This window comes from Dermacentor albipictus, chromosome 3 (assembly GCF_038994185.2).
Source record: "Dermacentor albipictus isolate Rhodes 1998 colony chromosome 3, USDA_Dalb.pri_finalv2, whole genome shotgun sequence".
Classification (NCBI taxonomy): domain Eukaryota; kingdom Metazoa; phylum Arthropoda; class Arachnida; order Ixodida; family Ixodidae; genus Dermacentor; species Dermacentor albipictus.
In genome coordinates, this window is record NC_091823.1 from 100,587,515 (window position 1) to 100,600,468 (window position 12,954).

At 42.3% G+C, this 12,954-nt stretch overlaps 1 protein-coding gene across 2 annotated transcripts in view; it reads left to right on the forward strand.

The window, feature by feature from the left end:
* Positions 1–12,954, forward strand: part of LOC139057484 (cholinesterase-like) — a 32,296-nt gene that overhangs the window by 2,015 nt on the left and 17,327 nt on the right. For both annotated transcript variants that reach the window (XM_070535814.1, XM_070535815.1), the window contains exons 2-6: positions 2,703–2,849; positions 3,754–3,904; positions 6,002–6,193; positions 10,823–11,022; positions 12,358–12,538. In XM_070535814.1, coding sequence (XP_070391915.1) covers positions 2,703–2,849; positions 3,754–3,904; positions 6,002–6,193; positions 10,823–11,022; positions 12,358–12,538 — 871 coding nt within the window. The remainder of the gene's footprint in view (positions 1–2,702; positions 2,850–3,753; positions 3,905–6,001; positions 6,194–10,822; positions 11,023–12,357; positions 12,539–12,954) is intronic.

Consider the following 12,954-nt stretch of genomic DNA (forward strand, 5'->3'; position numbering starts at 1 on the left):
TTGTTATGCAATGAAGATGGCAGCATCTGTACAGAGGTAAAACGTATAAACATGGTGGGGGCTGTGCCTATAACTGAAACAAATATGCAGCAAAATTGACCAAACTAGTCTGAAAACAGTTGCAATGCCCATTTAGCAGTGTTCTGTGCACAAAGAAATACACCCCTTGCATGGTATTGCTGTTTCATCTGACAACACCCACAGTGTGCCTCCATATGAACTAAGCATCGCCACATTAGTCTGAAGTTGCCTTTTTCAAATGCTATTTGTATGTTGCCACTACTGAAATTAAATGGACATTAAAGAGAGCAATGATTTTAGCCGTTTTAGTAAATTTGCCCTGCCATATCACCAAAAAAGCCACTCTTGCCACGAGCAGACACTTGACACATCAGAAAAAATGAAAAAAAAAAAACGAAAGACGCGTGGCAACAACGCCTTGAAATTCCCCCACCAGCGTGCTGTGGTGTCATTTTGACTCCCACTGCTCGGGCCTAGTTAAATTTTTATAAATGAAAATGGACTACATTGTATCCTAAAAGAGGCAAGGACTGAACTGAGAAAGTTTCAAAAACTTTTACTGAACCACGACGGCCACACACTGACATATCTGGTCTGAGGGTTCTGGTACAAAATTCAAAAATGAGCCTTTCATTGTTATTTTCTTTATAATCAAGCTATACCCGGTTATATCAATATTATCTCTGTGCTTGGCTCTGCGCCACCAGGCAGCTGCACTGTGCAGGCCGCTCACGTTTACGCTAAAGTCCATTCATCACAGTGGCAGTAGTATGGAGGGGCTTTAGTTTACTCCACCGCCCATCCATCAGAACAGCCAGCTGACCTGCATTTACTGGAATACCGGACGTGCTCAGCACCATGACAGAACGCTTGCAATGCACACTGCTTGGATAGCTCTCACTGGGAATCGACTACCAGGTGGCTAACGGAGTGGTTGGAGAGGCTTAGCGCACTGGCTCCAAGACACTGGAAGTAGACAACGTGACGTCACATGATGATGCAGAACCAGTGAAGGTGCAGCTTAGCACCGATGTTATGGCGAAAGAGTTGAGGAGAAAAACATAGCTAGGGAGGAGGGTAACTTCTAATCGTCCGTAGTTCTCTTAATATGAGATGCTTCACTTAAATTGTGGTGCAAATGTTTTACTGTAAGCTGTGCCCCATGTGTCTACAAAATCTGTGCAAACCATTTCAGGGACACTTTTGTAATGTGCAAAGAACAGTGTAAATAATGGATCACCATACCCATCTCAATTTGTTCTTGTTGTTAATGTGGCTTTTTTAAAAATGTATTCATAAGTAATGACAACTATTATTTGTAGAGATGAGTTTGTCATATGACTTGTGAGTTGCTCTCCTTGCCTTTAGATCTCCGTGTGAGTGACTTCGCTTGTTTAAATAAAAGGTTTGCGTCCAAAAGGAGGCCATTGCTTGTGTTAATTGTTTGTAAAGTTTACCAGAAAAATCCCGAACATTGGCCTGCCAGAAAACAAAATGGCTGATTTCTGCTTGGTTTCCCTCCTTAAAAATAACACCCGATTTTACCCCCTGAATGAAAAAAATATATATATAGAGATAATGCAAGACAAACGACCCTATAGACAATGTACATTGACATAAACACAATCAATAGTAACTGCATGACAGGCATGGTATTAATCCCAAAGTGGTGATATTAAACGAGTTAAGTAACAAATAACATTGCTGCAGCGCACTGTTCTGTGCCAGAATTGTATTGTATGTTCAAATGGCTGTCATACCTAGGTTTGCCTAGGACTATGTATTACAAGACTAGGTGTAGCTACATAGTACTGAGGATAATCAAGCAAGAAACCATGGAACGCCAAGAAATGCAATAGAAACTTGGTAAGTCATCTGCTTGAAGTCCACAGTTGATGAGGATGTGGGGACAGAGGTGTCATACATGTGTGCTGCACATGGGAATTACCATCGGTCTACATGTTATGGAGATATGCTACATGCTCATGCCTTGTTTCCACTTTTGGCTCAAAGTTGTGTATCTTGGGTTAGTCATATATATGTGGAGCTCAGAGAGAGAGAGTGAACTTTAATGAGCACCAGCAGCTCATTGCAAATCATATTGACCGCAAAAAAGACGGGGACAGAGGAAGAAAACACATAAACAGCACGGGCGGTTTATGTGTTTTCTTCCTCTGTCCCCGTCTTTTTTGCGGTCAATATGATTTGCAGTGAATACCAACTAGGCCAAACTGAAGTTCTTCACCAGCAGCTCAGTTGAGAAATTTTTCCCAAGGTGTACTATAATCACTTCTTCATGAGAAGAACTCGAAAAAGCCGCAGCGCGTTTTAATTCATGTCTCACATTTTCTGCATGTTCCCTTTTTGTTTGCCTTACTAATGAGAGCTTGCATGTTTAACAATGTTGTTAGTTAAATGCTACCAACTGATAGCAGCGTTATCATTTGTTTTGTGTTCATTGACCTGTGCGTAAACTGTAAACTGCTAGCGAAAAAAAAAAAAAAAAGATCAGTGCAATTTCACATGCTTCCCCTTCTCATCAACAAAGGGTGAGTCATTGTGAGGTGTGCTGTACCCTTTACCACAATCTGTACTGAGTGCATTTACATTTACTGAGGCATTTATTTTAGTTCCTGTGATGTGTGTGCCGTGAGAGTGACATAAAAATAATTTGTCAACAGGAACCTCAGGCTCATGGTCCCTTGGGAAATGTGCAAGCCCTGAATTTCAGGGACTCGTGCATACAACATATTGACTACAAAGGTCAACACATGGGCGTCCCCTCTACCAGCGAAGATTGCCTCTACCTTAATATCTACACACCTAATGTGAGTATGTTTTATTGTTAAACACCAAGCATTGGAATGGACAGCTTGATTGAAAGATCAGTGTAATGGGTGGATTGAAGTCCTATGCTTTATTTTCAGTCTGTTTTCTTCGTTTTTTCATTGTTGCTGCCCATCACTGAAGCATGGTATGCTATGTTAAAATGCTATATAAGGTGCAGTTCTTTGAAATCTAATGAAAGTCTATGGAAAAGAGTCATGCTAAGGTAAACTGTGAAAAACAAAATTCTAATTGTGTGAAAACCATCACACAAGCCTGGACAAGAATGTCTGCCATTAACCAAACCTTCCACCTCTTGTATGTATACAAACCTAGTTAAAATGGATAATGTTTATTATGTTCTTTTTTCTTCATTTCTCTTTGTTTAAACTGACGTTAACAGGTGGCTGTAGGTGAACCCATGTTAATGTAGCATTCATGCTGCATTTTCAAGGACTGCATGTACACTTCACTGTTTCATTACTTCACTGTTTCACATTGGCACTTTTTATTGCTGCTGGTAGTGTTGTCGAATGACATCATTTTGACAGCTTGTGAAACATCATATTTATGCACAGGGTTTTTGATTGAATGACTACTTGAGACTTCTCCCACGTGTGAGCATCTGCATGATGTGTATGTAGCCTTCTTTCATGGTAAAATTACTTTGAATCACTTTTTGTGCATTGTTATTCTGGTCAGTGGGTATCGTGCCTTGTGTGAATAATCTTTATGCCAACTTGGTTATATTTCCTGTCAAAATTCTCCTGAGAGTTCGTGTTAAATAGCTTGTCTACGATTTGGGAAGTGATTTACGAAAGATTTCTTGAGCTACCATTTTAAGCATGCTTGCTTTGCATGCTTGTTTGGTAATATGGCGTGCTGCATTTTTTTTTCTTTCCCCAGCTGGCCGATGCGAATCGTAATTTTGCTGTCATGGTGCACATACATGGTGGTGAATTTGATCATGGGTCTGGAAATTTGTTTCCTGGTCACATGCTGGCTGCTTCACAAGAGGTTGTTGTGGTCACCTTCAATTATCGTCTAGGTGCTTTAGGTGAGTGGAATGCTAACTGATCTCCATTGTAGCCACAAGAACTTCATCAGGCACTACACATGTGACACGTGTCAGTGTAAAGGAAGTGTGCGTGTTCTTGACAAGATGGTGGCGTTCACTGTGAAAGTGCGGTTCTGTCGCAGTGAGTTTAGAACCAGAGGAATCGCTTAAGAGGAAGCTTTAGCTGGGGGGGCTGCTATCTAAATACATGGGAAAGGCAAAATCATTTTTCTCAGCAACCATTGCTCCATATTTGATAATGTTTGTTGCATTTAAAGGAGTACTGACACAAAAAAAATCCACGTGGCTTTTTGTGCTTTAATAAGTAGTTAATGACCCAGTAATCACAGCACAAAACCCTCGGCCCCGGATAGACGGCCGGCGAGCTAGGCCTACATCGTCACCCAGCAATTGCAAGCTCGCCTGGCATGCTCGTTCGCTTCTGTCGGCGCCAAAGTAACCAAATGTGCTGCAATTTAAGCGGGACATAACTGTGTACATGTTGTGCTGACTAACATAAACGCTTCGTTATACGAGCTGCAAGCGATTGTGTCACAAGTGCAACCGGTGTCGGATTCGATGGCCCAGCGAGCTATGCCTGCCGGCTCTTGTCCATCGGCGGCTGTCAACGGATCCGTTACTGCTAACGCGGCCTTGCGGAAACACGTCTACAGTGCTCGCATAGACGTGTTTATATTGTCATTGTTTGTTTCAAACAAGATAGCTGTGCAAACACGGTTGCTTTCACTTTCTGTTTGAAGTTACGCAGCATTCCGAACTTCCAAGTAGGGGCGCCGGTTCTGGGAAGAGTTACCCGCCGCTCGCTCATTCGTACCATGTGTTCCGAATCGCCGCATGTGGCAACTCGCACACGACGGGCCGTACGATAGATTGCACGAAAAATCGCACCATGTTTCTCGTGCTTCAGACGTGGCCAATCACTTAGCAACTCAGATAATGTGGCTGGCGATGGCGAGGACGAACCTCAACAAAACCCTCGTATCAACCACGATCAGTGGTAAGACACAACAAATCGGCGTTGAACGTTGTAGCAGCGCAGTCAAGCTGATAGTGTGGGAAATATCCCTATGGACACGACAAAAACCGCAGTTGCAGCGACACGGAGAGAGTCCCACTACAAGTACACCAGCTAGAACAAGCAACAGAGGAGAAGAGCTCATGTAAGCCGCATGGCAGCCAACGAAAATTCGTGACATAGCCACATGACGTTGCGTTTTCTTGGCTATTTACAATCCCACTTGATGTCAATGTCGTGAGGTGCTCTGTTTTGCGGTTGGCTGCGCGCACGTACTTTAAAATTGATTTTAAATATGTTCTAAGCGATATTCGCCGCTGATATATTATAGACGATGTGTGTGTGACCAACTAAATCGATCTCACAAGTTACCTCGACTTCAAATTTTTGTGTCAGTACTCCTTTAAAAGAAAAAGGTAAAGTCTAATGACTGCTTGTTGGGAAATTTCGATTTATGCTGTCAATTTATTAATAAATATTGGCAAAAATCGCAAATTCTCAGAAAACAAAACAAATGTTTACAGCTTTCTAACTCAGCAATAAAAGACAATGTCACAGTTCTGTAAATTGCATCTGTTAGTACATGTAAAGCGAACAAAATTGATATATTGCATATGGCACTCAAAAAGATGAGTATTATGTGAGTAGAGCTTTTGCAAAACCCTTGTAAACAATTTAACAAATTCATGTAAGACATAAATTGACATACGAAATTTGTTCGTTTTGGATAATATAATGGATGCAGTTTACAGAACTGCGATATCTGTTCTTGGTGCAGAGCTATGAGTTCGTAAGCTTTGTGCTTCTATTTTTTTTCAAACTTACACATTTTTAAATATTCCTTTAAAAAAATGTAGGTTCTAAATTTAAATCCCATTTCTAATAGTCACTATAATTTAACTTTCTCTCCCAAACGCAACAAATTCAATTAAAATCGGTCCATGGGTTATCTCAGAAAAGTGTTTCTGCAGTTTACATGTACTATTTCAATAACACGGCATCGGAGTTGGGCCTGAACTAAAGCTTCCGCTCAAGCCCGGCATTTCCCTTTTTTTTTACAGGGTTTCTGGCAACGGGGGATAATGCTTCGCCAGGCAACTATGGTCTGCTTGATCAAGCAGCTGCTATCCAGTGGGTGCGAGACTACATTGCAGGCTTCTCCGGAGACCCATCTCGTATCACCCTGTTTGGTCCAGGTGCTGGAGCCGCCAGCGCTGGCCTCCATTTGGTCCATCAGATGAGCAGACGCAACCGTGAGTAGTGACCGCTGAAAATGTGAACATGTGCAGGAGCTACTTTGGCGTAGTGGCAGATTATCCTCTAGATCTGATGGCCATTTGGATTAATTAGGAGGAGGAGGAGTATTCCTTTAGTGCTTAGTGGACGTATTAGCCGATTTGAAGAGTAAATGAACAGCACAAGAGGTGAGAAGTCTAGAACAACACACATGGCTGTGAAAATGTAGATGCGAACCATTGCTTCACAAATGCACAGTGCTACAGTGTTGCCAAGAGCATTGTGCTCACAAGATCTGCAAAGTATTTCACACCTACCAAACGGCAATTAATGTGTTGCCATGCTTTCTGCGTTGGTGCAGTGCAGTGAGATTTGTTACCTATCAAATGTGTGACAGCCATTCATATGGTAGTGATATCTCTGGCATTGTTTTCTTCATACTGTGTGTTGCTGCAATAAATTGCTGTCGCTATGCACTAAGCAATGGTTGTTGGTGAGTGCTGTGTGTGTCAGCCTAAACTTTATCCCCTTTCTTGCTTTGTTGGTTCCCTTGTCATTATGTACTAATCGGCCCATTTCAATACTCTTTAGCAGATCCACGATAATATTTATCAAATTGTTGAAGATGTTGATTCTTTGTTTAGAGCAATGACAACACTAATTTGCTTTGTGATTCTTAGATTTATGGGTGTTTCAGTTACAACTTATGCAACTGCTCTGCCACATTTTGTACCTTTAAAGTCTGAAGCTTTCTTTCTTTCTTTTTTTAGAAACATATTTGGTAGACATTTCAACATCAACATTAACAACTGTGTTTGTTCTGCTCTTTTCTGTATTTGCACTCTCTCTGCATAATAATTAATACAGGTCTTAAAAAACCTGTTTATATTCTTTGTCAAAATACCTCGTAGTGGAATTTTGGCACACTCTAGCAGACTGAATCATTTTCTTTAGAGCGCAGTTCTCAGGCACCCATTCCTGTGTCGAGCGTCAGCATTCTTCTCGTAACCAAACTAGCACAGTGGATGAAAGAGCGAACACTGAGCGCAGTGGGAGATGAAAAAAGTGGCGAGAGTGAAAAGTGTGTGAGGAGGAAAGTGGAAGAGGAGGGTGTAGCGGAAGCATGAGGCGGAAAGTGGGGGAAGAGAGTATAGTGAAAGCGTGAGAGGAAAAGCGTAGTGCCGCGAAAGCGTAGTGTCTGTGGCGACGACCGCTATGCGCTGGCTCCAGAGTAGTGCACCGACGTCTGTTCACCGATTATTTCTTTATCTTTCTTCGGTCACTTCTTTTCACCGGCTAACATATGTTAAAACGTTATCCCTCGACGCACGACGCGCCTGTATGTATCAGAAGTTTCTCTAATGTTATCGATAGTTCCATCCGTTGGCTATTGTCACCAAAGCTTTTTGTGATCTGATTGTATGCGTAACACGAATTGTGCAGTACTTTATGGAAGCCTTGCGGGCATGAGCAATTAGACTAGAACCTTCAACGAGTCATGTATAAAAGCCGACGCACTTGACCCACAGATCAAATTTCGGATGATTGCCGGCTCTGCTACAATGCTCTCTCAAATTCTTTACTTCAATATATCATGAAATGAAAACATCTGTAAAGCTGTGCTCAAATTTTGCATTAGGGAGTATCATAATTGTCTGTAATATTTTTTTTTAACTCTTGCAAGAAATATGGCAGTGCTCCATGGTTACACACATGCTGACATATCTTTAACTGAACCACTGAAGATATGGTTGAATGGCTTACCACATTGTACTGCTTTGTGATTGCCTACCATTATCTGCACAGAAAGTAAAGTAAATATCAATCTTGTAAAAATGAAAAGTAATAGTTTCACCCACGATTAAGATACTTCCTAATGCAAAATTCGAGTGCAGCTGTGCTCGTGCTTTCATATTGCAATACATTGGCTGGTGCGGACACTCTCTCTCGTGCGGCATGTTGCAAACAGAGCGAAGTGCGGTGTGACTGCCTCGCTAATTGGGAGATTGCGAGAGGCAGCGCGTGACTGATGTGTGGGCGTGATTCACAGCAGCCGCCACAGATAGACCACCGCTCATGCAGTGCTTTGTTTTCACATATAGGATTGGTGGCAACATCGGTGAACAGACGACACGCACTGCTCTGGTGCCGTCTTGTAGCCATCATCGCTGCAGAGGCTGTCTTGCGCGGCACTACGCTTTTCTTCTCATGCTTTTGCCATACCCTCCTTCTCTGCTTTCCTCCTCGTGCTCTCTTCACTGTGGTTGTTTGCTCAGTTACGAGGGACACCACTGCTCGCCGCAGGAACTGCCCTGCACTCTAAAATAAAAATGAAATCTGTGGCTCGCGAGAGAATTATTCCGTGGTTGCGGTAAAGTATTATTACAAGAGGCTAGAAAATATTGTCGCATATTGAATATTTCTCTTAGCCACTGTCTTAAATGGCAAGTTTGTTGCATTCAAAGTTTCTGGTAGTGCAAAATTTTTATGCAGTGCTTTCTTACGGCATTTGAGTGCTATGTACCAGACAACTTGTGCAGCTGATCTCCTGTACCGTTGATTACAATGCATGTGGAGGTTGTGAAAGAATTTACTTTTCAGTGCAAAAGGTTCATTAGGTGGGGGATCAGAAAAATGTTGAACATGTAACATACGCACACGTCGCAGAAATCAGGGCCGCTGCTATATATGTGCAGTAAACACAGCATTTTACTCTGTTATAGATTGCCTAGGAGTTTGGGCGTACTCTGCCCACTGAAGGTAGAGGTGCATGGGACAGCCCTCCTTACGCTCTGTGTAGGTGCATGAGGCCACCATAAACCAGCAGTAAGGTCAAAGAAGTTAGCCAAAACTGACAGCCAGTTGATGTGATGTATGTTTGACCTGCTTGCATATTTATCATCAGCACGACGAGACAGTATTTCCGAGTCTTATTTTATGCATATGAGGCAATACTGTCGGAGCTCTGAAGGTGTGCAGCGTCTTCTCCGAGGAACATATGAAAGAGAAAAAAAAAGCACTCTGTCTTGTGGTAGCTGAGGTGCACTGACAAAACACCAGAGACCATGAGAGTACTGCGTACGATTTCTTTAGCATGTGTGGGTTGCATAATCAGTTAATGCAAATTAATACAATGTCACCCTGATTGCCTTTTTGAAGGCTCTCCTCTGCAAATACTGCTTCTAGATTTCTCTCTTTTGCAGCGTCTGGTATGGAAGGGTGCAAATTAGAAGGGCCTAAATTGAAAGTGGTAAATTCCTGTCTGAAGGGAAGAAATTGCACTTACTCTCAGTGGCAGCGAGCAAAGAAGGAGTTATTACTACAGCAAGTGACAGGAAGTTGTGGGCAGATTGAGAAGATGCCGATGTCAGAAGAGCAAGAGGAGAGAGTGGCTGGTGTAGCTAGCAGAAGTCAACCTTTGTTATCTTAGAAGAGATTGCTCAGCAGGAGTTCGAAATATGTTTACATGAAGAGAGCAAAGCATTTAATGTTTGGCCGTGCAGCTCCTAGAGGCACGCATTAAGTTCAAGTTTGTGCTTAAACAGGATGAGGAATATTCTGCAAATTTATGCGAGCATCTGTACGAAGTAAGGGTGGCAAAAGCTCAGGCAGTGCCTGGCAGCCAAGGTGGCATTGAGTATGCATAGTTGGAGCCAGCCATGTAGAAAGATCAGAATTATTGCATCCTATTTTATATCCACTGCAGGATGAAGGCCTCTCCTAGTGATCTCCAGTTACCCTTTTGTTGCGCCAGCTGACCCCACCTTAATTATGCCTGCGAATTTACTAATTTCATTGCACTAGCTAGTTCTCAGCCTACCTTGTCTACATGTTCCTTCCATTTTTGCCCTTTTTATTACCCCAATAGACCATTTGCTGTCTGCCCTGTACGCATTACACTGCCTGCCCAACTCCAATTCTTCCTTTTAATCTCAGCTAGCATATAAGGCAAAAACTTGCAGGTTAACCAAGAAGCCTGAGAGGGAGCGAAGGACCGCTTAGTGAGTGATGGAATGAGAAATGATAGGCATAACATTAAGGGACAGGAAGACAACAGTAGGGGTTAGAGAGCAAACGGGGGTAGCCTATATTAATCATTAATAATTCTTTTATTTTCCATCTTTTGAGGTAGGGGAGGCTAGGAAAGAAAGCTGTACAAACAGCCTGACTTGTTCGTGCCCCCCCCCCCCCCCCCCTACATGAAATACAATGTGACATGTTTTCAGCAGTGTACAGTGCAAGCATGGAACAGCATAAAAAAAAAGAAGAAACAATCAGCAGTCTTTGCAATAACAGAAAGCGTACAACAGTCACGGTTGCGCGCATTTTTCCATGCAGTCTTCACAATAACAAAAAGCACACAACAGTCCCAATTAATTTTTCCATGAATTCAATAAGAAATATATATATATATATATATATATATATATATATATATATATATATATATATATATATATATATATATATATATATATTCTAGTTAAGATAACTAGAATATAACAAAGAAACACTGCTTAACCCATTGTCACTACATTTTCTGCCTAATCAATTGTAGTTAGAAAGCCCCAAGCTTTGCTAGCTTTGCATGTGCTTGGCATCACATTGAAAACGTCATGCCTAACCATTTGTGAACACGTGTGCAGTGGCCTTTCAGCGGGTGATTGCCGCTGGTGGATCGCCGGTGGCCGAGTGGGCTTTGGACCAAGACCCCATACGCATGCGCAACATGAGCTGGCTGTATAGCGAGAAGGTGGGCTGCTATGGGGACAGCACCTGGCGCCTGCTGGACTGCCTGCGCAGCAAGGGGAACAGCAGCTCTGAATTCACTTTGGCTACTGTCGAGGTGAGAGCACCTGTTGATAAGTGCAGTTAGTAAGTGTTAGTAATCTGGTTAGCAAGTGCAGTAGTGGTAGGCCAGTTTGCGCTCGTCCTTGTGTTACCCCTATTCTTCGTCCCTGTTTGTTTGCGCACAAAAAGTTTTAAGATGAATCTGTTCCAACTAGGCCGACTCGCAGTGAAGGCCAGTTTTGCCATACTTGTGGCATGCCGCACAGTTTATCTTGTCACTGTGGTGCTGCTAGTGCTGACACATAGGATTTTGTTGACTATTTTGTGACTGTTCTTGTTGGCTCTTTTTCCTTTTTTAGATGTTTTTGAAGAGTTCACACTGTAAAATGCCTTGGGTGGTTCCTTCTTAGCCACATTCAAACAAGCAATAATAGAGACAGCAAACTATCCATCATTTGGTGAATGAAGCACCTGCTATGGTTGCCATTCTCTCCACAAAAGTCTTCATGTTGGCAGTATTTGTGACTTCACTAGTGTAATGAAAATCTTCGTGACTTGGTGTTGGTGCAGAGCTCTGGTCACTGGTATTTGTACTTAGCCAGTTATTTTTACTTGCATAGGTTGCATTAATCATATTCTATTAAATAAATTATTATATACAATATAATAATTTTTTGTGCACAGGACCAGATGACTCATACTTAACAGCAGAAACAACTTTGCAAACTCTGCAGTACTGTTAACTGTTTTCATAAATCTGTCTCAGATATAGTTATCTTGTTCTCTTCTATCCCATTTATAAGCAGGGTCTAGCTCAGGGTGGTACAATTTTTCTAAAGTTCTTTTTTTGCTTACAACTAAGGGTGTCATAAAATTATCATAGTACGGTGCAGATACTATGTTTGAATATAAGTTTTGTTATCAAATGTGTTGGAGTTGTACAAACTTGAATTGGAAGCAGTACACAAAGTGTGACTCATTGGTATTTTCATTCTTAGGCTAGCCACCTTTAGCTTGCGGTCAGTGCTCCTGCATTACAGTGACAGTGCCTACAGTCTAGACCCTGCTGTTTGATTTGCCTTTCACCCTAAACAACACTCTTCCCTGCACACAGAACCCTCCCAGGGGCCACCATATATCATCATCACCACTTAGCTGTACAGCACAAGCCTACATGACACATAAACAATGCTAAGGTTTCTAATGCAGAGAAGAAACAGACCACTAATGCATGTTTACAAATGTATGGCAGATTTACCAGTTCCTAAGAGGTCTGCTGTTATCAGCAATTCATTGGCAACATGTTAGCTGCTCAAATGCAGTTGCAGCTCATTAGCAATGTGATCCTTGGTGGAAGCTTCAAGCGTTCTTGGTGATTGCATATGTGCAGCCAACAGTTGGACGTCTACCGTGGGGACCCGTCCTGGACCGCCACACACGTTCGGACAGCATTGTGTCCGTGTTCCCAGAAGATTACCTTCGAGACCTCGCACCTGAGGAGGCCCACCTGTTTAGTAGCCAGGTGGCGTACATGACTGGTGTCACACGTGACGAGGCATCCTACATTGTCAGTGAGTTGCATACATCTTACCAAAACCCTGTGTAACCTGCTGTTGCAGTTGATGGTAGTCGCCCAACTATTCACCTCATCACCTCGTGTTGTTTACTTTTGTGATCTCATAGCAAAGAGAAATATTAAAATATGGGTGGTTCGATACACACCTGTAAAACCATTACATTTAAACCTTAGTAGTACTGCATGCGCATCTGATCAAAACTTCTAAAGCAGATGTGGTGAGGGCAGGCTAAGCAAAGTAGCATGAGTCATCTTGCCAGTTCATCCTATCCATTCTCACCACACAAGCTTGACTATGAGGACATCTTTCGTTGCCTTATAGACTCTTATAGACTCTTATGCACGCAATGTTGAGACAAATTGAAATGTGAGTAAGCAGCAATAAACAAGTGGCACACCTTAGGGATCAGG